Source organism: Amblyomma americanum, chromosome 6, assembly GCF_052857255.1.
Source record: "Amblyomma americanum isolate KBUSLIRL-KWMA chromosome 6, ASM5285725v1, whole genome shotgun sequence".
Taxonomy (NCBI): Eukaryota; Metazoa; Arthropoda; class Arachnida; order Ixodida; family Ixodidae; genus Amblyomma; species Amblyomma americanum.
The window spans coordinates 56,775,931-56,803,303 of NC_135502.1; the positions used below are offsets into that span (position 1 = coordinate 56,775,931).

Below are 27,373 nucleotides of genomic sequence, written 5' to 3' on the forward strand. Positions count from 1 at the left end.
TTCACTCGTACCTGGAAAAGTTTAGATTTACTTCTCACTTGGTGTTAATTCACTCGTACCTACGCTACAACTTTCGTCTACATCACTGTCAATCGCGCAACCTTCGTACATTTTGGCAAGGCTTTTGCTGGAATGTATATTGGCGAGTTAAATCTTTGTTCGCAATGTATACATTTTCTCGACTCTATCTGTTGCTGTCAGCTGATGACGTTGTAGAGCTCATCCAGCCAGCCCTCGGGATGACGTGGAAACGTGAGCAGCAGGTACTCCAGTTCTTCGGCGAGCTCCACCTCGTCTGGAGAGGGCTCGTACTCGCACACGCTACCATCGTCTTGTGTCCACCTGGTCGACGACAGAGTCAGTGTTACGAACCTCGTGATGATTGCCACACCGCTTCGCAAAAATACGCCTTTCATTTTTCCTAACCTTCCGGACGGGTACCGCGCCATCTGCTCTTCGGCCCAGTTCAGGAAAGTCTCATGGCGGCAGGGGAAGCCGAATACGGCGCACGCCTTGTCTGCAATGAAAGAAAAAGACCTCTATGCTCAAGACGAGAATAATATGACATGTCTGTGGAGAATGTGCAAAAAAAAGATATTAACTCTATAGTGCGCAGGAAGTGAATATGTGGGATAAAACGAATGTAAAAAAAAGACGGTAGATTTATTCAGAAATATTATAGCTATAAGAGAAGTTTAGTTCAGGGGGGGGTGTTATGTTCCAAAGCGACTCCGGCTATGATGGACGCCATAGTAAAGGGAAGTAAGTTAATGCATAGTAGCAAGTAATAGCAAATGATAGTCTTCTGAACGTTTGAAAACGATGATGGAACTGCATTTGTACTCGGGCGCATACAACAAATAAATGCAAAGCTAAATTTGAAGTTTTTTTTTTCTGTTGATGTAGCAGTACGCCCGTTGAAGTTTTGGCCTGCTTTGACGGGAGTTTAGTAATATTGAAGTCGGTAATCCGAAATAATATCCTACGCCTTTCTGGTAGCTGACACTTTGCTTTGAAAGACATTCTGCGAAATGTAGTTTGTGTAGTAATGTGAAGATTACATGTTCTTATTTCGAGCAGAAAGAAAAACGACATTTGTGTAAGCCGTACATCGTACGCAGGGTGGGCTGCTCCACCGTTAACCAGCTGGGAGCACGTGCTTGCGAACATGCCCACCTATATAGGCCTCTGTGAATAAACACGGAAGTACCTTGAAAGCTATAGACACAATGCAGCGAACCTGAGGAGGTATGAGCTCTTGCATTGTGACAAGGTCTAGTCATTTTCGGTAGTGCTGTGTCAATTCATACTGATTCATCGAAGAGAATGCGAACTTCTGTCTCCGAGGCCTGTAAATCGCTCGGCTACTTTCCATTTGGCATCAAAATAATGAAACTATATAAAAATAAAAAGTCTTAAGGCTGGTTCACACACTGAAATGGGCGCACGTGAAGCCACCGGAAGTTGGATGGCATGTCCCGGAAGTTCAGTGTCTGCTGTGTATTTCAATGCAAAAAGTCTCATCTTTCACCCTTCCGTCCTCAGTTTCTCGCGTTGTTTTCGTGTAACGCCTACTGTAATATCAAAGGAATAAGCAAGCTGAACGTGATAAATGTGAGCATTGTTCGGGAAACACTAATTTCAGAGGAACCGAAGTGAACAGGCATGCATGTCTCACCATGCCGCGGCAAAGGGGTACGTGCATTAAACACTATTTTCTGACCTGGTTCTTGTCTTCCGAGCGTAATTAGGAGAAGTAGTGGAATGACGATGAGCCTAGGTCATCTTGAAAACAAATTTTCGTGTAGCAAAGAAAAGGCAATGGCGCGGAAATCCGGGCACTCAGAGCCACTCGTTATACAGCTACCGCTGTTTCAATTTCGGGTTGGTGGCGGACGATGTCTCTTCTCATCGATGACAGGTGATGTTTATCGCTTTAGTGTGCCATTTGCCTTCCATACGTGCTTTTAATCTAACTCTATAGTACAACCACATTTCATCTACACAGCTCGAGAGAAACGACTGACGAGAAAGACGAATGCAGCAGCGCATGTGACAAGCGCTGCTAGAAGTCAACTGCACCAAGCATCACGAATAAAAGCCAATTCAGACATAATTTGGGGCAGTAAGAAACAGTACTTGATACGCTCTGTCGAAAATATACATTTTGGACGCGCTAATGTGAAACAGCAGAACAGCGACGGCACCTCACCAGATTGTGGCCTCGCCCTAGCTTGCTCCGGTTCGGTCTAAGCATAATTCGGTGTAAATGGTCGCTGCAAAGTCGGCTGCCTAATGAAGGTTTCCACCTATTGTTTCGTAAATTTATCCCCCATTGATGGTATAACTTGGGCTTAGAGCGCGACAGCGTACTACATCACAACAGAGAGCAATGTTGGCGGCGCTAGCGCAACTGGACGCCACAGTTGAGCAGACGAGGCTCCGTATACGTACTGTGTGCAGCGACGTTCTGTCGTCTGCTAGTGTCGTCCCATAGCGATGCAATGGACCCTTATTTTTGGAACGTCTTTCCCGGGGACTTTGCTGCTCTCCTCATGCAGTTGACGGCGCAACAGGTAGGCATTGTCACGAAAGAAGACGAGAACGTCGAAAAGACAAGGTGCTAAGTGGAAAACGAAAACTGATAAACCGTGCTGAGGTCCGATTTCGTGCACTGCCAAAGCCTGACTTCCGGGACATGCCGCCCAACTTCCGGTGACTTCACTTTCGAGCGCCCGATGCGGCATCCAGCCCCCTAGTGGAGATCAGTGGGTTCACATGCAAGCGACGGAGCGATTGAGCGGCGCGTCTCACCGAAAATTTCGAACTTTCAGCGGAAATTTCGCGACGACAAAAAGGTTTCGCGCCGCGGCGGCAGGACTCGCTAGTGTTTTCGCTTGCATGCGAAACACGCCTTACAGCTTCAAAACTGCTTGCGTGAGGATCTGATCCGGTTCCCGCGTGGGATATAGACTCCAACTCAGACTCCTAAATGTGCGCCATTCTAAAAAGTTTTCCATGATAAAATGCCATTTTACTTTTGCAGAATATATATATCGGCGTCCTTTTGTTTTAACTGCGACTCAAAGCTTGAGTAAGATCATTAATGTGCGATGCTAGGGGTTACATGTTGAACTGCCTCTGGCTGCCTTTCAGTAACATGCAGCCAAAGCGCCTCTCATACATTTTAAGGCTCCCAAAGGCTGGCATTGCCGAATCTCGACATGGTGAGAAGCATATGCCGCTCTTGATTAAGGGTAAACGTTTTACAACGAGTGGTTTTAAAGAAGTAGCCACACGTACCAACTATCGACCGTTGGAGGTGAGCGGGGGCACGTTGAAGGTAAGCGATAAAGTGAGGTGAAGGATTCGTAGGTAACGTGCGTGTCCGTTTGAAAACGAGTAACTTTGTACATGGCGATGACAGTGCTAAAGGGACAGCTGAGGGAAATAGAGGCCGGCATGCCCAGGAAGGCTTGTGCGCTGCTGTAAGGTGTCTATTATGGCGTGGAATTCCGATGAGCTCTTAGGCACTACTGGATAGACGGGCGTGTTAAAGTGTCCTGTCGATGTGACGCCGACATGTAAAAAAAAAAAACAAGATTGCCATGCGCGAAACTCCTGTGTGCGGGGCACGGACTCACCTAGGAAGAAGCAGCAAACGGTGGTGAAATGCTGAATGAGGAGCGCGATGATAAATATTCCCAGCAAGAAGATGAGCGGGTAGTACTTGATCTTTTGCCACAGCGTCCAGTTTTCCGTGAGGCTCTTCCATTTCTTGGCAGTGGCTCTCTGCAGCGAACAGAGAAAAACGCACGGACGTAGGAACTGCGAGGCTCGCGAATGAGTCGCGCTGATCTAATACAAGCCTGCGTGTGATGCTAAGAGTGGATCTGGGCATATATTCATTTTTATTCATAAATAATGCGGAGTCATTTCACTCCAAGCAATGGTGAGAACAAAATAAGAAGTAAATATATGATAGTAAGCTGACAGATATCATACATGAACTCCGAACTAACATGAACATGCGAACACGATGGGAAGATCACTTAAAATAACAAAAATTTCCACATTCGGACTATCATTAAGCACTTCGGCAATTTATTCCAGTAGCTAATTTTCGGGGCAAAAAGTAAGAATTAAGATGTATTGCTGTGAGCTCGATATTCTTGAATCATTTTTACATCCGCGGGACAGTTTTACAATACAATTAAATTCTACCCATTATTATAATGTGTACTTGCGCGGGAAACATGAGTAATGTACTCATAGCTGTTTATTTAGATTAGATTATTATATATTGAATACGAAAATTTCAGCCTGGCTTCTGTGCGTCTCGCCTGAGCGATTCTAAGCCAAGATAGCTTATCATTTTTGTTGCGCTACCTGTCCTTTTTATATCTATTGCAAATAAATCGGTCTGCGATCCTTTTTACCCTCTCCAGTCTTACGACCTTTTTTGCTGAGATTGGGTCTCATAAGCAAGATGCATACTCGAGACGAGGCCGCTCCAAAGCTTTATACGCTGCCAACTTCACCTGTATCGGTGCCTTTGGCAATTCACGCCTCAAACACCACAGGGATTTAAGAGCACCCGTGCCAATAGTGTCAATATGCCTAACCCAGTTCAAGTTATCTTAACTGAAGTTATCTGATTCTCTGAGCGTCACTCCACTTAAATGGTGTGGACGATGCAAAATAGTTTTCTTTTTTACCTATTATGAGGTTAGAACTGATTCCGACAGCGTGAAGCTTTTCTATGAGCTTAGTGTGGGGAACCTTATCAAAGGCTTTGGCGAAATCCATAAATACTGCACCCATCCGTTGTTTATTAACTTGAAGAAAAAAATCATGACAAGAGGTTATAAGCTGAGAGACAGGCGATAAACCGCACCTATAACAATGTTGCACATCAAATAAGTATTATCAGAGAAACTCAGTCATTCTTGTTGTTTTTCTTTAGTTCAACATTCGTAATCTGCCGTAACAGTAGTGGCAGGGCTTATTTCTTCAAGCTTTGCTAACACATCTCCAACTTTTGCAAATAAATGTCTAACTTGTGTATCCCCGTACCTAATCACCACTTGCACTTCATCCAAATATTAACGCGACAGCGTTAAAGACCCTGTTACAAAGAAAATCTGGTATCGGCGTTGTCGGCTTTGTGAGCGATAAATAGGGTGGCATAGGATGCCTCAGGCAGCCACCCGCGGAGAAGCAACCTAGGTGGGCAAGCTAGGTCGCGTGACCTTGTGGGTTCTTCACAAGCTACCCATCAAATTGTTAGCAAATTAACCGCCCTGGCAGGTAGCAGTTAAATGAATGGTTGATCGCGAGAGGTTGCTCGGGAAGAGCAACTTGGGTTGCACAAATTCCACCATTGCAGGGCAGTGACGCATCCCTTAACCGCTGCACCATTGCGCAAGGATTGGTGTGAGGACTCCCAGGGACATATGAGTGTAAAGTTGAGAGTGACCAATCCCTCATACATGGGAATTAACTGATTAACGCTCTCGCGTCCTATGCTTAAAGGGCAGCTGCATATGTTTTAGAAATCGAGGAGCTTAAAGAGGCCGAATGTGCGAAACTTCCAGGCGAAGCATGCGAAGTCCTTTTAGGCTAGCATTTGAAATGGGGACGTAATCGCCGATTGAAATCGTGACGGTCTTCAAGCTTCTCCGCAGCGCACAGCGCCAATTGGGGGGACGCTTGATGACGTCATCGAAGGTACCGGTACATTTCCAACGCATAAACGCTTGGTTCGAAGTAAAAAACCAACGCCACCGAAGGCAAGGCCCGCTGAGAGTTGTTTGGCAGCATCCAACTAGGCATGACAGGGCGCTGTTAACGGAAGCGGTGATTTGAAAGTGGTTCAGCACCCGCCTCGCATGCGGGAGGTGCGGGAGGTGCGGGGTTCGATCCCCAGTGCCGCGGGGTACCCACCGGTGATACCATGGGTACAAGCTTTCCCCTGGTCTGGTGCTCAGCTTATTTAGGGTGAGCTGCTTGGGAAATGGGTCTTTGACCCCACCTTGAGAAGTCGAAAATACCTTCTGCCATGGCGCTATTTGGCCACAGATGACCTTGCGCCATAAAAAATCTATAATCATCTTAACTTCTGTGACGTCACACTGAGCTTCTCCGCACTATTTAAGTGCTTTGAGAAGAAGCCTAAAATTTAATCGTCGATTACGTCGCTATTTTAAAGGCTAGAGCAAAAACACTTGGCACGATTTACCTGCAGTCTAAATAGATTTGAGTCATAGGATATCGCGGAATTCTCGAATAGCAGTACAGTTGCCCTTTAAGGCGGAGGTTAAGTGTCCGCTCCAATTTTGTATAAAGAGTGCTTCTTTTCTTTTTTTCCCTGTTCATTCGTCTCTTATACAGGACTTCTTTTTTGTTGTGTGTGCCATATGACGACGAATATACCATTCTGATGCATGAATTGGCAAACCGGCCTCGCTGTCAACATTATGAACACGAAGCTGAATATATAAATTTCTGAACTCCCGGATTTCACTTGTAAGTTATGCCGCTCGACTATCTGGCGCTGCGATATTTTCAAGTGCTGAATTAAATTAATAACTGTAGGTGTACACTGCTGATGAGCGCGTCCTCATACGAATATTCGAATCAGCGTTGCTGATTCGCATAGCCACTCTCAAGTTCGTGAACGACGAAAAGGTAGTTCTTACTCAGAAAATAAGCAAGGAAAGCGCCTGCGTTCCAGCTATATTGAAAGCACGAATTGCTGTCTTTAGGTAATTGTAACTAATGACAGCAATATTTAAATGTTTACAAAACTTGCTAAGGATTGCCACAATAGCTAAAACGGCAAAATGCCTGCAAACTATGATTTTTTAGTATGCTCTGTTGCAGTGCATTACTGCTATGCAGGCAAAGCACGCTTTACAGGCAAGACGGAGGTAAGTTAGGGAGAGAGAGTTGCGAGACAAGAGAAGAAAAGAAAAGTTGGGTTGCTTTTAAACTATCATATTCTGGTCTGTACCATTTTTATTGAGCAATCATCACACAGCAAAGTTACTACGGAAAAACGCAAGCATAATATATATAGTTTTTAACTGATAACCACAACTGCCGAATTCGAATGGTTCGCGCAACACACTCCGCTGAAGTAGAAATTCCAGCTTCGCGCTATAACGGAAGGCAAATTTTTCTCACGGTGCATAACAATATAATAAAATATGATAGAAATAAATAAGAACTGCAGCGATGGAATATATGTCTCTGAGTTTACTGCTCAATCACGTTGTCTGCCGCCATGTTATCTTGGCAGGCGCTCGACGTCTGTTGGCACATCCTTGTATTTCGCCTTTCTTTTTATACACAGTTCACCTGTCAGCGCCCCTGGACATCAATGTGACAAAGCATGCTGCGTCTTTCCGCGCGACAGGCCTGTCACTTTTGGCTCCTGTGGGAGAAGCAGCAGCCATCACTGGTGTGTACTACAGCGAAGAACAAGCTGTCCTTTTTACTCTTGAAGCGATGGATTGGACCGGCTGGCTGACTGATGTGGTGAATTATGAGCTGGATTTGCTACGGCAGGAGTAATTTTAATCTATAACAGCGCGACAGACGAGACAGAGAAGAGAGGACACAACACAGAGCGCTGTGTTGTGTCCTCTCTTCTCTGTCCCGTCTGTCGCGCTGTTATGGATTATCGTGAGCGCCAACTCGCCCAACAAATGGTATAGGAGTAATTTTATTGAAAACTTGCGGATCTCGATAAAGGGATATTTCTGCCGTTGCTCTGTAATTACCAAACGACGAGAGTCATCAGTTAAATTACTGTTTGCAGCATTATCAGTAGCGTCACTGAGATTATATCGATATCACTGTTACATGCTTTTTACGAGCATTGTGTCGTCTTCTGGAGGCAAGCTTACCACAATGACGCTGTTTGTGAACTTCCTACGGGGCGGCTTGCCTGGTTGCTGGGAGTCAAAAAGGTTCTCCTTGAACTCCCACAAAGCCATGCGACGCTTTCGCGGCTTTGCAGCAGCAACAAAAGAACCAGGCGCTGCCACCAGGGGCGCCTCGTTGACCGAGGTGAGCTCCCTCTCAGCTGCGCATATTGCAAACTGCTGCAAGGGGTATGTACAATCAAACAACTCACTGCAAAACATTCGGCTGCGTTTTTATTCCGTACTCGTTTCATGAAAACACTGCATCGTCTGTTTTTTTTTTTTGTGAGTGGGGATACAACAGAAATAGAAATGATTGATGAAAAATGCATAAAGAATAATAAAAAAGGTAAAATATTCGGCTCCAAGGTGAAGTAAATGCGCTCAAGGAAGCCGGAGATTACGATTTACAAGAATTGATTCTGGGGTGCTTATTTTATCTATCTAATGAAAGCCGAAAAATAGACAAGCTTTATAAACAACTTTAAAGTAGCTACCTCAAAGCTATGCAGCCCTACGTTTCAGTGATGGGACAAAGCTCGTTAATAAGAAAGTTATGACAAAGGTGACCTGGAATATGATTATGGTAACAGTAACAATAACTCTTATAAGGTCTAAATGGACTCTATGCTGACCTTGGTACTGGCACGCTCAAGTTCAATACGTGGCGTAAAAACAGACATCTAATCATACGCCTCACAGAGAAATAATGCTTGCAATGGCGCGAACAGCTACTTTGAAGTAAATGTTGGGCTTAAAAGATATTGCACACGCAGAATAATCTAAGGAAGCCAATGCTACTTGCACTCAGGATAGGACTAAGTACTTTAACTGCATGTAAACCTCAATCAGATAAGCACGAAACGAATGTGAAAAGTATGTATGCCAGCCGTAATTAAGTCAGAGAAAGTTCTAGCAACATTTGTTTCGTTTTGTGGAATTCTCACGTGAATATTACTTAATAGCTATGCACTACTGGTGATATTTGTAGCAGCTTCCATTAGGTGACGAGCCCCCCTTCATTGGTCCAGAGTGGCAACCGACTGTAGTCTTGTTGCTGTACTGTCCCCCGACTATTATTTCAAAGCTCATCATGCATAAGCTTTCCTGTAGTCCATGAAATCGTTTGCTGTTTCAGGCGCGTATGTATATTTAGGCACTTAAGCGATTTTATAAGTGAGCGACCGAACGGTGCATAAATACACGCATATTTTAGAACCGCACTGAAATTAAGGCCGCTGGTAACTTATGCTTCTGATGACGAGGGGTGATCTGCGTCAACTAATTGACTGAGGTTAGCCCTGGAAAAGCAACGGAATTTGCGGCCGCCAGGCTCACCGTGTCTTGAAAGCTAGCGAACCGAGTTTGGTGTGGTTTATGGGGGCTTAACGTCCCAAAGCAACTCAGGCTATGAGAGACGCTGTTGTGAAGGGCTCCGGAAATTTCGACCACATGGGGTTGTTTAGCGTGCACTGACATCTCGCAGTGTACAACGATATCTGTCACGAATTAAGTGTTGCCATCTCAGCCCTAGTGGATCTGATGATGATGATGATTATGATTAGCTCTGCCGATTCCCCACGGCAGCTGTTGTAATAGATTATTATCAGTAACATCGTCATTCTGTAGGCGCAGTCTAAAACCCCTTTTTGTGATGCTATCACCACGCGATGATTTTCCTGCATTACTCGTCTTCTAAAATCAATCCTTGAAATACCACTTCAATGCTCTGACTATCAGAGAGCAGTACGAGCAAAGCGCCCGGACTGGCTCGACTGAGTGTGCCTGCGAGTTAAAGTCTCTAAGCACATAACACGGGGCTGCCAACACACAACGGCAGTCTCTCACAAACCGAACGCCACAAGGGAGCAGTGGGAACCAGCGGTGTCTAGCGATCACAGGAAAAGACATTCATTCATTCATTCATTCATTCATTCATTCATTCATTCATTCATTCATTCATTCATTCATTCATTCATTCATTCATTCATTCATTCATTCATTCATTCAAAGCACAGAAGGAACAAAGCACCGTAGGTAGCCCAGTGCGGTCGCTTAGGAGCTTAACACAAGCATTCACAGGTATGTTGTTTCTAATGCGGCCACAGTGGCACCGTTATTGCGTAGTTCATATCTTACCTTCGTCACCTTCGTCTTCGAACAACGGCGCAGAAGTGAAGTGCAGTTCTTCGTAATTGACAAACCGCGTTGAAAAGCTTCGATTGCGCGCTGAAATGAGATGAGTTACACTGTATGGGTAGCTGGATAGTTTCAGTTTTCTTGTTTTTTATTCGAATGAAAGAACTGGAGGGACGTCCCCGATAACTATAGAAGAATTTCAGGCTTACAGGCCTGTCTTTTTACAGCAAATCGAGTACAACTCTCCAATTTTCTCACAAGACCACGGGAATCATTGGCGCGTGTATTAGACGGTTGTTCAGCATCCCATGCAGGACCGCAGAGGCGAAACAGATGAGAGTACGCGCATGCGCCCAGATAGTTTGCCAGTTGCAGCGTCGTCTGCTCGGCTGTCTGCTCCCATGCGTCTGCTCGCCGTGCATGCTGACACCGTTTATTCACTAATTTGTTTTGTGCTGCGACATCGCGAATTGTACATCATCATCCTAAGATCAGCGCGTGCTGCGTATGTGTGACGTGAGCTCGGAAATTGACAATACCGAAAGGTAAGCATGTTCTGTCGTGGTTAACATGCCGACTTAGGCTGGATGTTGCGCATATGCGCCGCAGTCGGTTTTACACGTGTAGTTTAACGCATCGGTCATTGTACGAGCATATTTGTTTTCATTCACTTGGTTCAATGCGAAGTGTTGAAGCCTGTACAGGTGAGTTGCGGTGAACACGCAACGCTTTACCACGTTACATGGGCCTGTCAGAAAATGCAGGCAGCGCCGATAAAAAACACACCTACACCGGAGCAGTGGGAGGCTGCGCTGTCCAGCTCGAAGCCTGAAGAGCAGCTCAAGCTGATCGACAGGGCTCGCAGGACTGCAAAGGCCGCTGGGGCCCTGGACTGAGGGCTCCACATACGCTGTGAGGAATAACCCTTATACAATAAAGTTTTTCATTCATTCATTCGACAACGCAGCAGCGCCGGTGCTTGTGTTGACGTCTGCCATCTTGAATGCCCATACACGCCCGCGCGCTGCCTATCGCTCCGCTGGAGGGGGCTTCCCAGCGGGCGTGAGCTTCGCTCCGTAAAAACGCTGGCCGGTCCAGCGACGTGCGCGTGCGCAGTGGCGTCTGGGCTCCTCTCCGCTAACCGTAAAAACGCTCAGCTAAAACTGTCTATTGTTTTGGTTGCATTTTGTGCGAAAACGTTCCACGAAGCAGTGTAGAGTCGAGGTCGCGTTCGTCTATCGATGAGCAGAACAATCAGCTATGTTACATCACGAATACATTAGTGGAATACACGATGTTAACACAGCGACTACGACGAAGCAGGCGAGCAAGTTTGAACTGAAAGTAGTGGTGGCAGACGACAAACCAAAAACCCTTTGCGTTGGCTCTGGAAACGCACCTCGCTCAATGACCGGCACTGAAAGAAAGGTAGGGGCCGAACAGCCGAGCAGACAACGCTGAAACTGGCAAGCTATGTGTGCGCATGCGCGTACTCGTCCGTTTCGCCATTGCGGTTCTGCATGGGACGCTGAACGACCGTCTGGTCGACGCTCCCGTGATATTACTAAACAATTGGAGACCTGCTGTGCTAGTTTCAGCCGAGGAACCGAGCAGGTCGCTACGGTTTTTTCAGCGTAGCGCAGCAATCTAGCTAGCGCACCCGGCATGCCTTGATTCGCATCTTTAACATTTCATCTGACCGGGCGGAGCTGTTCGAGCTTGCCGATTTCTGAGGAAGATTTTTAATGCCATTTATGCTGCGCGTTAAATGGCACAGCCAGGCGAGAATTTCTGCAAGTTAGTTCGCATTTCATTTTTTTCTGATTCTGTCACTTATGGCTGATATCTAATTGAGGCGATGTTCTAACAAGAGAAGAAAAACGCTCTGGTGTTTTATATCTACGTGGAGCGTGCTCAAAGCGCTTACCTGTCGAGCAAATGGGCAGGAAGAAACTGAATATTAGGCATTTTCTTCTAACGTCCATACTTAGCTCTTCGGAATCTTCTTCCTCATCGACATTTCATATCTTAAAGAGTAATCGGTTGATTTTACTTGCGAGCGTTGGGTTTACTCCCATATAGGATGGTGAATATTATTTTAATTGAAATCACTGCTTGCGTTTCAAAATTAAAAAAATTAGGGGACACTCAAGCTCCACCTTATGGGTATGACGCGATAGCGTTCAATGGGTCCATTCAGGGGCCTCGAGTCCTCTTTGAGTATCACTGCACACACGGACACTGTTCTTCCTTTCAACATGGTATAATGCTTAACCTACCCTTAGGAGTACAACGCGACAGCTTTAGAGATCCCTTCTGCGCATGTAATCCTGCTCTGTCGCCTAGCTTCTGCCTACATGCTCATATATGCGGAATTGGTCATTCTCTGTTTTACATTCATAGATCGCGTGGAGTCCTTATGCCACTACTGGCGTAGTGGTGCAGCGGTTAAGCGATGCGCCAGTGCCCCGGAAAGCGGCTGTTTAAAACAGCCATCGGCGGGGCTTGTGAGACTCAAGCTGCTCTTCCGAAGTATAACAATTTTTTTTTGTTAGCAAAATCTGATAGTTCGGCATTTCATGGCTTTGTTGCCGTTTGTCCGGGAGCGAAATATCGCTATGAGTGATTGACCCCGGTTGACTGGTGAGTGAGTGAGCTCAAGTGAGTTGTGAGCATAAATGAGCTTGAGTTCATCAGTTCAAGTGAGCCCGGGCCTCTGTGAGTGTGAGATAGAGTGAGCCCGTAGGCTGACCGAACTTCTTTGAGTAAGCCTGAGTGAGCACTCATGATTTTGCCGAGTGTGCCTCGCTGGCGGAGAGCGAAGGATGTTTCTGCGCGCGACCAGTTACCGAGCCGAAGAGTGAGTTGTCTCCCGCGCAAGCGACAGTCACGCCGTTCGTGGCGCTGCGACGCCGGCACCCTGCTTTGTTAGTTAAGGTAACTTGGTAGAGGGAACTCATCGTGGGGAAGGAAACCCATGGGGACGGAGCGGGGCGATTCCCCACAAAATTTACCCATATGCGCTTGTAAAAACAGCCAGACCATCAAGGACGCCTATTAGCGAAATATTAAAATACCCTGCATGGTATTGTTCGATAGTTAGGTAGATGCGAGCACGCAGAAAAACGGCACATTGTTGCCAGATTGTCGGCATTTGATGCACGGTGCGCATACGTGTCACTTTCCTACAAAGGATGAAGCACGCGACTAGCCACGTCTATACCTCGTTCCAAAAGCAAAGCATAGGACATCGGTGCTTTCATGCTTGCTCCCAACATCTTTCCCGCAATTCAGCCCTCTTTCTCCCTCCATTATGCTTCATAAAAGAGGGAAAGATAGCTACTTGAACGAGCTTTGCACTTTTTTACGCTCATGAATGCGATACATACTGCATGAAGATGCACGCTATTATTTATTACACTTATATTACACGTAAGCATCTCTTACGACGGCCATGAAAAAACAAAAATTCTAGAGGGAAGGAATAAAAATAAAGCAATATAAAAATCGAATAAGAGAATATCAGCGTCCGAATAAATGGAAGGACCAGAGGAAATGGAAGTTTCGAAGCTATAGAAAAAACAGCGCACTCCATTCACACACTTCGCTCGCGTGAAGGTGACCCACCACCGTCACGGAATCATCGTCCGCTCCATTAGCTAGGCGCCCGCGCCATCATAACCTCTCAATCGAACACGACCTCGCTCATCCTTCTCAGTCCTATGGTTCCAGTTTTTTCTTTCCTTTTTCACTTTCCCTCGCATGAATATTGAGATGGCAAAGCGACCGCCACTCTAGCGGTGGACCAGCGGAGGCGTGAAAACAAACCAAAGAGAATGACGTCCACAGACAGAAATACGGAGAAAGGCTCTGGAAGCACGCTACACAGGGCTAGCAGTCAGGCAAAACGAGGCGTGAAGGAAGGTCGAATGGAAGGAAGGGGAAGAGGGCGGTGGGGGTGGAGGCGATCGCCGCGGGAAATGAAGAGCACAGAAGGTCCAAGAACAAAAAGATGAAGCATTGAGGGCTTTCAGGCGTGCGGAGAACCAGCGACCAGCAGAATCAGCAGCAGCGGCAGGCGGTCGAGAGAGAGACGGTGACAGGGGGAAGCGAGCGACGCAAGCGCAATCGAGCTGGGCAGGAGGAGGAGGAGGAGAGGGCAAGCGAAGATGAGAGAGAGGCAACAGGGGAATAAGGTGGTAAAGAGGGAGAAGGAAAAGGGGAAGGGCAAGAGAAAAATAGCCTCCAATTTTCCCGATGCATCTCCGGTGTTGGGCCCGCTCATCCTTCGCTCCGAGATTTACCGAAAAACTTCCCACTGCGGCGTGCGGTCGACGAGGCGCCGATGAAAGAGGCGGAAGGCAGAAGACGGTCCGCACGGCGGCGAGCACTCGAGGCCCGCAGCTGCAGCCCCCGGTCCTGCCCTCCCCACACCAACCCGCCTGATCGTTGCTGTTGTTGTTGCTGTTATTTGGTTCCCGATAGATGCTATTGCGCTATTACCGAGAGAGAGAGAGAGAGGCAGAAAGGAATGGTCCCTGGCTGCTGGCGCCGAGCTGAACCCGAAGCGAAGGAAGTCAGTGCCTCGACTTGCTCTTTCTTCGCGCTGCTATATGCCGCGGTTCAAGTCGATATATCGAGAGGAAAGAGAAAGGGTGGAAAGTGGGACGAAAGAAGCCTCGACCACGGTCTTTGGACCATTGAGTCAGATTTTGGCGACAATGCGCTTCAGTTCGTGTTCCTTCTCTTTTCCTCCTGAGCAGAGCGAATGGCTGTCTGTATTCTTCGACGGTGCGCCAAGAGGACGCTTACTTTCGAAGTAGGCGTTTGCCGTGTCCATTTGTGGTACAGGTAGAGCCAACGGGGTCGTTGGAATCGACTACAGTTGAACCTCGTTATAACGAGACGGTTTGTAATGAAATAATAGATATTACGAAAAAATGAAGATTCTCCTCGGAAGCTCGGTCAACACGGGCTATAACGAATTTACGGCTATAACGAAGTAATCGCCGTGCCCATTAAACTTTGTTATAGCGAAGTTTAACTATCCGCAGAGTACTCTAATCGGCATTCAGCGTTAACGTTGGCAGAGAGTTGGTCTTGTGTTCAGAAAGGAAGACTGCTTATAGATCCCGGTAAGCGCTACTGCTACTCAGTACGCTAATCGCCGCTTTTATTGTTTGCTGCCACCATCAGTGTGAGCAGCGCTCGCTGTTCGCAGACTGTGAAGCGAGTCCAAACAAGTTAACGCGTACTCGCACCTTTCGCGTCGTGAGATGTGCACTGGACTATTGAGCTGGAATGGCAGACCTACTGTCAAGGTAGATTCGTTGTCGACGCGACGCTTCCTATGCTCCCATAGCATAGCCTCGTTTGGCAGGAATTTATAAGTTCTTGCTCACAGCCAGAAAGTTCATCACAGTGCGCCACCACAGATGGAGTTTGGTGAAATTTTTCAGCTTATGGTGCACCGTGTACAGAAGGGTGACATGGACTGGCGTGCTTCAGCGGCGCATAGCGTTTGCACCGCTGATCTGACTGCATTCTTCAAGCAGTGGTCAAACTTACACTATCAAAACTCTCTATAATTTGTCATTGCTGTAACTAAGCTGCAAAATAAATGCACATAGTGTCACTCGGACTGCGGAATTGAGGGTAAATTCTCAGAATGTCGCTTATCGCGTAACAAGTGCAACGCGAAACAGCCTTCAGTCGAGCTATCGCAAAGTCTCGCCCCAAATGTGGTCCATCACCGGCAACACATAAAAAAAAAATGCACAACTGGTTGGGCCGAGAATGAAGCTCTCGGCCTCTCAAATGAGTAAATGTACTGGCTCAGAACATGATACACTTCAAATGGCCAAGCGAATGTTCAGACCTCACCGTGAAAAGCACTACGTCGATGATCATTCAATATTTTATTTATTTATGAATACTGTCAACCCTCATTTGAGGGTCATTACAGGGAGGGAAAGTGAACAGAAAAAAAAATGCATATATAACCATGAATAAACAAGCTTCTTATATCCGAGCTCATGTGTGCTGGAACAGAATCTAGCCATTTTATGCTTTTTGCTTAAGTTTTTCTACTGGATAGGCTGCACCCTTTTATTTGTCTTACTAATGTAGCATCAAATGTCAGGAGCTGGACACCACACACATTTTGCGCTCCGTGACTGGGCACATACGCATGTTGCATTAATGCTAAAACTTCATTTCTCGAAGCGTGCCATGCGCAGTTTGTTGCCTAACCCTGATTGTGACAGGTAAAGTGCGCCGCGTCCCGCACCTCTTCCACGAAAACATCTGCTCCAAAAATCTCGTCCACATTACGTAATCTTCTTAAACTTGAAGTGCGGTTTCAGTAGGATATATTCGCATTTACAGAACTCGATCAACGAAGGAACGTGGCTGTTCTGAGAAACGACCTCGCAGCAATTTTTTTACGCTGGTACCACTTCAAGGGCATGCTGAGCACTTTCGGTTATCGTGCACTATGCGGTAATGGCCGTCCAGAGGAGGGAGGGCAAGGAAAGCCTTCTCTCCAGTTTTTCTTAACCCCTCCCCTGCATTCACTTCGCCGGCAGCAATTAACGATGCAGATATTGTCGCGGCTTCACCGCTCTTATCTTGACGACATCGTGCAAACAGCGCTTTACAGCATGTGGCGGCACCTCCATTTTACCCTCACCGTGGACGCCGATACGGATTCGCCTCAAATCGCGTGCAAGCAGGACTCAGTGTCGCGTCATGCAGCGTTAGGTTTTTTTTTTGTTAAAAAAAGCAACAACCAGATTTCTTCGCTGGCTGCAGCACGTAGGACCAATACCGCGATAAAACAAAAAGAACATAAGAAAAAAGAAGCGAACATCCCGCGCGATTCCTTTCTCCGCGCTCTCCGGGGCGGGCGCCCGAGTGAAAGCGAGCAGAGACAACCCGGTCAAAGAAAGCACGAAAGGGAACGAACGAACGAAACAAAGGAAAGAGAAGCAGCCGCGAGTCCAAGCACGGTCCACGTGTGCGGCCCTCCGAACCGAAGAGCGGAGCGCGCGCTCGCGCGGCAGTCCGGGCGCTGATAAGGACCGCCGCATTGGAGCAAGCGAGAGGGCGAGGAGGAACAGCATCGCCGCCGCACTGCTGCGAAGCGAACAGCACCGAGCGGGTGCCACAGAATCGTCGCTGCTGTTGCTGCACCAACCGCGCTCTCTGGCCGTAGAGGCGGCAGCGGCGGGCAGCCGCTCTTCCCTCGCCCGCCGCGGCTGCAGCGTCGCGCGCGCTCCGTGAGAGCTGCAGCCGTTGCGAGAGAAGGGGGGCAGATGATGATGAGGAAGAGGAAAAGGAGGAGCCGATACTAATTGATTTGATTGCTGGCCGTTTTTTCCTTCCGTCTCCGGGACCCCCGCGCGCGCGCTGTGCACTGCTGCTGGCGGCCGTGCTACTACTCCTCTGTTCGCGGCCAAGGAAGGCCGACGGCGAAAAGAGCGGAACAAGATAGGCCGCCGCTTCGCTTCTCTCCTTCGACAGCGGAGGAGCGCTCGCAGAAGCGATCGCTCCGCCGCCACCCACCCTCCCTCCTTCCTTCTGCTTCCTTAGTTCCCGATTTCGTTCCTTTTTTCCCCCTCTATGTGTTCCTTGGCTTCCCTCTCATCTTTCTTTTATGACGTTTGGCCGCTCGCTGCACCAGCTCTGCCAACTTTCGGGAGATGGCGGCGGCGAGGCAATTTTTGAAATTGTGCCCATCGCTGGTTTGGTCGACATTCGCTCCTTCCCCTCCTTTTCTCCCCCCAATGCGAACGGCGGAAAGGAGAGGACACGAGAACAGCGCGGAGCGTGCGTTCGGCACAGTACCGCTCAAAAACCGCAATGCCAATCCGATACGGTCCGGCAGCCCCGCTCCGGTGCTGCTACTGCTGGTCTGCGTCGCCTGGTTGCGCCACCTAGCGCCGGTGGCAGTCTTGAACAAAGTGCGCTTGTGGGTGTGTGTGTGGATGCATGCGTCTGTGCGTGCGTGGGTGGGCGGTTAATCGACTTTTCGAATCGGGGTGGCCGCATCGATTATTCCGCCTCGCTTATGGCATACGACCGACCGCTTGCACTTGTTCTCGCTTATTATTATTATTATTTTTTTTTGTTTTGCGGTTTTGTTGCTGCTACGGTCAAAATGTAGACAGACACTCCTGTAATGTGCAGCTGAGTATGTTAGCTAGCTTTTCTTTTTGTTGCCACTGGACTCTGGAGTACGCCGTTAACCCCCGTGAGAACAACGGACGTTCTTTAATGTATTTGCGCTACATGGCGTGTATATATATTACATTAGCAACAGATTTCTATCCTTGATCGAAGGTTGAGTAATGTATCGGGAGTGTAACGAAACTTTTTGAGATTTCTTCTACTCCATGGTCATTGGCTTTTGTCCAATCAATATGTCGTTTACATCGATTTATTCGTTTGTTCCCAAGATACACTTTTAATAGAGGCATCGAAAATTACTTTTTGGCGGCGTTACTACAACATGCTTTTTTTCAACTGATCACAAGTACCAGGTCATTGGACAGGGAAAGGGGTATGCCTCATCCCTGTCATGCTGCTGGGATCATTATCATCATGACCACTACCACCATCATCATTATCCAAGTCAGTTCAATGCTGGACAAAGGCCTCTTTCTTTACTTCCAATTCCTCTTGTTTTCTGCAGCCTATTTTCTGAGTTCTTCACGCATACTGACCCTCGGCCGCTCCTAATTAAGTTTTACCTCTCTTGGAAGCCAATTTGACAATCTGAAAGACCATCTGTGTTAGTTCTGCGCCTGGCAGGGCCTGTCCAAGACAGCGCCGTCTTTTAAATTTTAGATAAAATACTTCCAATTAGCGCTTGCCCTGTAAATCACCGCTTTTTTTTCTGTCAACATTACAGCCATAAACTTCATTTCCATCGCTCGTGCACTGTTTTAGTTCACGTAGGTACTTATACATTTGTGTTTTGTTGCCTGATGCTTGGGTTGTTTTTGTGATGGGGGCTACACAGTTGCAATGTCAAGAACCCCTGCGATCAAAATACTGTCGCGCTGATTGCCAGGCAATTTTCATATTATACATTGCATTAACACTCCTGATAGCCATATGAAAGTCATCCATCGGTGACGTAACTACTACTGTCAATGACACTAGTGTCCCCGTCACCATTTTCATCGTCATCATCAGTTACGTTTCACTCCTAAACAAAGACCACTCTCACATTGATCTCCACTTAGCCCTGCCCTGTGCCAACCATGGCCTCCACACGTTAGAAAAGTCCCTAGTCTTATCTCTCCACCCGACTATCTGTGCCGACGGTGGCCAGTATACGTCAGGAAATTCCCTAGTCTTATCTCCCCACCCGACTTCCTGTGCCGACGGTGGCCAACATACGTCAGGAAAGTCCCTAGTCTTATCTCCCCACACGACTTTCTGTGCCGACGGTGGCCAGCATACGTCAGGAAAGTCCCTAGTCTCATCTCCCCATCCAACTTTCTGTCACCTTCGACTACGCTTTACCTTCCTTTGGCATCCACTCTGCTACCGCTCTGTTATTCGTCCTGCGCAACTGCATTTTCTCTTCTTTAAATAGGCTAGGGGGTCAATAACTTGAGTTTTTGTTAATTTTTTAGCTACGCTGCCCTCCTGTTTTTTAACGTTGCCCCTATCAATTAATTTTCCATTATTAGCTGACCTTAGTCAAATAACTCACATCACACCTTCCCATCGCAAGAGCACGAATTAAGACAGAAAGCGAGGAACTATTAGGTAAAAAGCCTGACCAGGCCGCTTGAGTGAGACGCGAAAGCGACGTTGATTAATATACGTGGATACTGTTCTATCTCGAATCACGCAAAGGCATTCGCACACGTGCACAGCGTGCGACGGTGTTTAATTTTCTCTGCCGTCCTTGAGGGAGGACGAAAACGGCATACTGACGTTCGCTAAAAAAGCAATGGAAAAGGGAGCTGTGCTCTTGGCCTTCCTTGCCCAGCACCGTCCGTCAAGGGCACATTATTTTAGCTGATCCTGCAGATAACAGACAAAAACAGAGTCGAGCTTGCTGCCACTTGTACCGCGACAAAGGCCGCGTGGAAGACCTCCATCGGCAAGCTGCCATTGCGAAGCGTAGCATTGCTCATCATTTCGAAAACAGGGTCCACCTGCGAAGCGTCCGCAACTAGCCTATCTTCTGCGGCGGAAAGCCACAGCTAGGTAACAAACAGGCAGGCACCTTTAGACGATCAATCAGAGTGACGGGGCCATCTACAGTCGAGTGGCAGTCTGCCGCTGGGATAGCCTTATAGGCGTGGAAAGCCGGCTATCTAGCCTGCCGTGTTCCGATGAAAAAAGTTTTGACGGTTTGTTCGCTTGCATTTAACTAGTCTGTGCCTACAGAAAGCTGACACTCGGCGCCTGTGAAGCGACAGCGCACGATGCTGTGCCTGTTGCTATCGCAGTCTACTGTGGTATCGTCTGATTCGTCACTGTTCCCGATGTTACAAATGTGGGCTGCCGCGTTGCGGCACATTCATGCGCGAATTTCACCGTCGCGACTGGTTGTGGGGAGGCTGCAGCGTTCAGAGGTGAGCTGTCGTTACGTTGTTCAATGGCTGCCACATAATAATAATAATAATAATAATAATAATAATAATAATAATAATAATAATAATAATAATAATAATAATAATAATAATAATAATAATAATAATAATAATATTATTAATAATAATAATAATAATAATAATAATAATAATAATTGTTTTTTTGGGGGCAAGGAAATGGCGCAGTATCTGTCTCATATATCTTTGGACACCTGAACCGCGCCGTAAGGGAAGGGATAAAGGAGGGAGTGAAAGAAGAAAGGAAGAAGAGGTGCCGTAGTGGAGGGCTCCGGAATAATTTCGACCACCTGGGGATCTTTAACGTGCACTGACATCGCACAGCACACGGGCGCCTTAGCGTTTTTCCTCCATAAAAACGCAGCCGCCGCGGTCGGGTTCGAACCCGGGAGCTCCGGATCAGTAGTCGAGCGCCCTAACCACTGAGCCACCGCGGCTGCCACACCGGTTTGAAATTTGCAGCTCGAAGAGGTAAAACACAAATTTTGTAAAGTCATGTTTCGCGTAATGAACTCAGGAATGCGGTACACGCATGTAGCAAGTGTGGACTGACAACTGAGTGGTTTTAGTCAGACTACAACTAAAGAGAGTAAAATATCCCCAACATGGCATTGCATTGTTAAGAGATACAATATAACGACGTACCGCGAAATGGAAGCCTTGCCTGCGTGCATGTCTGCCACTATGGTAGTTATTTTTCTGCGACCCATAGATTCAGTCTTCGTGAGAGCGGTGAAGGCAGCCTCGCAAGTGCGTTAGAGGGCGCTGTGCGATAAAAAGGGTTAGAGTTACAGTAACTCTAAAAAGGGTCATCTCATATTGTTGTTCCTCTTGGCCTATCTAGAACTTGAATTCTCGGTGTGGACGTGAATTCTCGCACGCCTGAATTCGAGCAGGGTGCTACCATGGCGAATCAATGCGAGTTTGACCGATAGACACTTTGTCATATGACAGTGGTAGTTGTTCGGACATCATCGCGTGGTCGTTATATTAGTACAGATGTGAGGGAAAAACTGGGCAGGGCCCTCGCTTTTGGAGAAAAGTTTTATTTGTGCCCTAAATTACAATGGGCTAATTTATTTCCACTTGAGTTCTCTAATCTACTCCCCCAAATAGTACTCCCTTCAAGAAAATAGCGAAGGAATTGTCATTATACATGTAATTGTGGATCACAATCTAGAAAAGAGTGACTACTTTAGCTTTAAGTGGCCGAGTGAATAAAGTTCGTCCATCGTGGAGGGCTGTGGATAAATTTCGTCCACCTGGACGGGGCCCCTGGAAGACGTAAGATGATTTCGGAATTGAAACAAATCTGTACCTGACTTCTTGATTTAGATGCGTGCTAAGATGTTGACTTGTTTATTTCGACGCATGTTGAGATGTTGGCAGCCTCTTCAGAGTCGGCTAGTCCTCGTTTATATTAAAGCCACAGCATGCGCTAAAATACAGCACACAAAGCACACCCGGCACATGCTTACAGCATATGTTGTATACAGGGTGATTTCACTTTTGATGTTTACAGATCATAATTTTGAAAACTTAGATATATGTCGGTGCTGTCTGTGCAAATGGATTTTACAGGAAGACGGGCATTATGTACGCAATAGAGCTCAATTAGATGATTAATTAACTAAATATACCTAATAAACTTTGTCAAAAGTTAAGAATATATTGTGAAATTAAACGTCTTCACCAACAAAAGTGAGCTCAGTTTTTAAATTTTCTATATCGCCAATGTGGTTAGATATATCGAACGTCAAAAACACGTATTTCAAAGCGCGTCGAGTTGGCTTTCTCGCGGTGCACATTTATTAAATTGTGTCACTCACATTTCTGATGAGGAAAATACAGGCACCATTTGCGTATTTTATAACAAAGAAGCAATTAAAGTGTTTTCGGTAGCCATATTACGTGCAGCAACACCATTTTATATATGTGCAACGCGAGAAAGCCAACTCAACGAGCTTTGAAATGCGTAATTTTGACGTTTGATATTTCGAAGCATATTGCCGATAAAGAAAGTTTTAAAACTCCGCTCATTTTTGATCTTGACGGCCTTCAATTTTGCAATAAAATATTTTCCTCTAAAATCAGAAATAAAAGAGTTGAATAGAGAACTTTAGTTAATTAATGGTCCAACTGTTGAGCTCCGTTACTTAGATATTCAGCCTTGATGTACATTTCACCTGCAGACACAGGACAGACGTATCCCTGAATTTTTAAAAATAAAAGTGCGTAAAGAATAAAAAACATCGCCCTGTAAAGAGTTACCAAAAAATTGACTGTGGTTTAGCTCTGGTTAAACCTGGTAGGTAGCGAGAGCTACCAGAAGCCGCGGCCAGTTTCTGCGAAGGCAGCAGCGCCCCACCTGTACCCTTGCTACTGTCCCCCCTTACCCCCGCATAAGGTCCCCGTCGCCTCAGAATGGGACGATTCGCTACGGACAGGGGATAATAGACAGTTTTAGTATAGCGCACGCAAAACCTTTGCGTACGCAATAAAGTAGCGTGTGTGGAATGCGCATGCGCAGAAGGCTAAAGGAAGCTTAGCGTTTAGCGTACGCACGCAATTTTCTGGAAATAGCGTATCGTCTTTGCGGGGCTGACGGAGGCAACATGGCGGCACCCTGCTTGCCCGCTTCGGCTCTAAAATACCTCGTCATTGCGTAATTCGGCGCTCAACTGGCTGTAAATGGTTGCATTCGCTTCTGCTTCTTGTTATCTCACCCGGACGCAATGTTATATGTGATAAGTTGTCGGTAATTTTGAGATAGCAGTCTATTTTCAAGCCTGTAAGCCTAACAGACTGTTTACACTGTCGTCATGGCAACGGCCGTTTGTGTCATTTTTGTATGGCTTGAGGGCATGGCGTGGAAGCTGGAGGAACCATCTGCAAGTTCTAGCCGCCCTACATCCGCCAAAGAAATAGCAGACGGCAAAAAGCGCGCGCTTTGCCGTGGTTTAGTTTGGATCAAATAGGCCTCAGAGTTTTTTTCTGACGTGTGGTGGACTTACCCAAACGTGGCTGAACCTGTGTGTTGTTTGTCCACTGAGCGCCTGTTGCGGAACGGTCCGCAAACGCTCATCTAAAAGCGTCGTTCGCGCTTTGGATTTAGCGTGTGCAACAGTCTTGCGTGTTGCGTACGCAAGGAACGCAAACGCTATACTAAAACTGTCTAATTGAGGGGCTTTACCCACGATGTCTCCCCACCCCCGTCTGGAGACGCCAGTTCGTATGCCCTCATGTGTTTGGTCGCCCTCTCCTGCGGGCTCCGAGCGACGACACCGGTATAGACGAGACGCTGACGCGACGCCGAACAAACGCTGCGGCTCGCCTCTCGCTACGTCGAACCGTATGTATATACACACTGCGACAGCCCCCCTCCTTCTACTACACATGCTCACAACTGGCGAGGCGAGCGGCGTCTGCTCCACGACCAGCGCCGGAGTGACGTCATGCTAGATGGCGTGCCGAGCGGCGACGCCAGCCAGCTGCGGCGGTTGCTAGGCAACGGCTCAATGTCGGTGCGACCACGGCTGAGGTGCAACCACGCCGAAAGTGCGGCCATGCTAAAGAGACGAAGCGGCTGGCGTAGCGTAGCTCTCGCTACAAAAGCGGCACACCGGTGTTGTCCTGATTGTCAGCCGCATCAAGGAGCGCTTTCAAATATAAATACCAATTGCGGTTGATGTCGTCACACCGCTCTCTCATATCTATCTCATAACCTTATTCTAGTTCGCAGTGACTAGAAATGTGCGCTAAATTGCCAACACAAGGACGTCACGGTAGCCCGCACGCATTAAGTTGTTCACACAGGAAGGAATGTGGTTCAAAGCTGAAGAAAGACGTGGAACAGGGATGGGTGTTTTGGTTGGACGGCATGACACAAAGACGGCAGAAGGGTGTAAGGCCGGTAAACATCGCCTTTAAAGAATAATACGCTGACATTACCTAAAACAAATGCGGAAAGTGAAGACAAATTGTGTTTCTATATGCTGGTGTTAGGCAGGGAAATGGAGGAGTCAACCTAAATTCTTCACTTCTGAAACCTGTGGCGGTTAGAAAGCGGTGATTACGAAGATGGCAGCGCCAAAAAGCCACTGCCTGCTCAGCTCCGCTAAATGTGTAGCGTGCGATGTTCAGTAGGCGACTCCAACGTACAAAACTTGACCCATAGTCAGGAAATGTCGGTTTGTGTAAATTTTTAAAAATTTGCCGCATGGCGTTTAATGCTTGCCTCGGCCTTTTCATGATGGTTGCAAACTTTTATTCTTATGTGTGGTGGTTTCACTACATATGGGATGGAATCAGAATCCCGATGCCAGCTGCGTATTTCTTCACTGGCCAGAGGGAGAGAGAGACGCGATCGTCGTTATATCTGACGGACGAATCGTGCCCTATGTCTTCGCGGTTGTTACAATATACTGAATAAGTGGGGGCTCACCTGCCGATCTAATCTGAGTAGGTTTATCTGATGAGATGTTCGTTTTTTTTGCATTAACAGTCTCGTGCACGGTTTGCATATCGGGGGGGGGGGGGGGGGGGAGCAAGAATGATAAGATTTTCTTTAAAGTTTAAAGTTCGCGGCGCGAGCTTGAAGTGCGCTGATCAGTAACAGTCTCACGACCTTCAAAAGTTCGGCTTAGCAAGGTCAGCCGTTCTTCCATATATTCAACAACTTTCGTACATGCACAGGGACAGATTTATTAGGTAGCTCTAGGAGGGGGCGGTTGAGGTTGAAAGGGAGAGAAGGGGGTGTCGAATCTGCACCTGCTTTGCGTGCAGTGAGCCACTCCCTACGTTTAACGACTGTCTCAAGCTTGTCCATGCCGTGAAAGCAATGCCGCGTAGCAGGTGGCTTCAGAATGGTCGTGACGTTTAAAAATTGTTCAGTCAGAGAAAAGAGGATGCTCGCAACATGTTTAAGGGTCCGTCAGCGTCAAGTTTTCCACCTAGTTTCAATATATTTGAGTCTCGGAAGTTTACTGATTGATTTGTTTGCTGTCAAGAAAAGACTTTCATCACTTCCATCGATCAAAAATCTCGGAAACTATGCATCCCACTCTTTCTTACCGTTTTCGTCGCCACAAAGGTGCGCCAAACTCCCCCTTCCCTTTATTTTACTTTTTTTTGCCGCACAGTCACACCATCGTTCGTCTCAGTCGAGCTTCAAGTTTGTCGCGAGGCGCCAGCGAGCTATGGGACGCCCGTGGCCGCATCGGCCACCTCTACGAGCAAGGAGAAACTCTTCTCTCGCCACGTCCGTTCGTCCTGCCGAACGCCAAGGTCGAGCGCGAAACGCGAGCGGCCGCGATACGGCGTATGAACCCTCCTCCTTCTCTCCCTCCACATTTTCTCCACGTGCGAAGCCTTTCCTCCTTTCCCACCTCCGGCCCGTTTCCCTTGCCCGAGTCTTCGCCGCCTCGCTCCGGCTGACGAAACCCGTCAAAAATCGCTCTCGCCCCGAAACCGCGTGCCCCCTCCTCCACCATCTTCCACATCCCAGCCGTGGATGCGACGGCGGCGCTCGAGCTGCTCCCGTCTCCAGCTGCTCTCTTCTCGGCGGCGGCGGCCCTCCGCGGACGCCGGAGCGGAAAGCGCCAGCGGAGAAACGGCCCGCCGCTCCCCCAGGAGGCGTGCCTCCGTGGCGTCCCCGCCTGGAGCGGAGCTATCGCGGTATTTTGTGCGCTCGGTCGGTGATGTTGATATCGAAATAAGTTTTCTTTTTTTATTTTGTGCAGAGGTTATTACCAACCGGTAGAGTTCACACTCGATGCTCGTTGGAGCTCAGGTAAAAGAATAGAGTAAGCTAATAACTGCTGGTGGTTCGGCCGTCAGTGAACGGTTTTCTTCAAATAATTTGATTAATTTAATTAAGTTTTCTAGGGAACCCCGCAACGGATACGTTGCTTGACACTGAATAAGTAAAAATGAACTTTTTTATTTGAAGCCGGTGCAATAGAAGAGGAAATAGACCAGAGCAAAATGCAAATGAAGACACCTTTGACGCTCGACAGAATACGCGCTCGCATGATGAAACGCATAGCGTTTTCCACATTAAGAACCGTGAGCCTCAAAGGCGTTTTAAATCGAGCAGCGCTTCTTGCTCGCGCAAATGCGAAGACTTTATCATCTGGCTGTGTTCCAACTTGTTCGTCCTGTCGCTCTTCCTGCTTCTGTTCCCCTCTTACGCAGATTCTTCCCAAGAACATGACTCATGGGGGCAGCACTTGTGGGCGTAGCAGTAACGAACGAAAATCAGTTCAACTCTTGGGTCGGTGTCTCTTTTCTCTTAAACTCTTTTTCAGGTTTGCGTGGAGAAAAAGAAACTAATTTCCATGAATATAATTTCCGCATTCCTTTCATACATCTACAAGTGCAACGTTATTATATCATGCATGAATTTGCACTGAAAACGCGAACTCTGTTCTATTTTACATGACAGCGTATTCGGCGTAGTTACTTTTTAGTCACTTCTTAAAGGATCACACTTTAATGGAAGGTGGAGTGACGAACGCCAACTTTAGTGACGTACTCTTCATTGTCCTTTGACACCAGTGCTTTGACTTCCTTTTGAATACTCAGTTGAAGGCTATAAACATTCAGCGTGCGCTCTGCGTGCCCTCATAGTAATGGACTAGGGACAAGTGCAAACTGATATCCTAT

General features: G+C 47.3%; 1 protein-coding gene across 1 annotated transcript; it reads right to left on the minus strand.

Annotated features, from left to right (window-relative positions):
• Window positions 1-27: 27 nt before the first annotated feature.
• On the minus strand, window positions 28-26,208 carry LOC144095280 (uncharacterized). Its single transcript, XM_077629058.1, has 5 exons — window positions 26,095-26,208; window positions 7,914-8,111; window positions 3,645-3,792; window positions 427-517; window positions 28-342 (listed from the first exon to the last, which is right to left on the minus strand). The coding sequence occupies exons 1-5, from the start codon at window positions 26,206-26,208 to the stop codon at window positions 198-200; spliced, it is 696 nt and encodes a 231-aa protein (XP_077485184.1). The 3' UTR covers window positions 28-197.
• Between the last annotated feature and the right edge of the window lie 1,165 nt (window positions 26,209-27,373).

Coding starts and splice junctions, on each gene's coding strand:
- LOC144095280 (XM_077629058.1), bottom strand. CDS start 26,208: ATGTGGAAGATGGTGGAGGAGGGGGCACGCGGTTTCGGGGCGAGAGCG. Junction 518..3,644: donor CGTTTGCTGCTTCTTCCTAG/GTGAGTCCGTGC, acceptor CTTTCATTGCAG/ACAAGGCGTGCGCCGTATTC. Junction 343..426: donor GCGCGGTACCCGTCCGGAAG/GTTAGGAAAAAT, acceptor GTCGTCGACCAG/GTGGACACAAGACGATGGTA.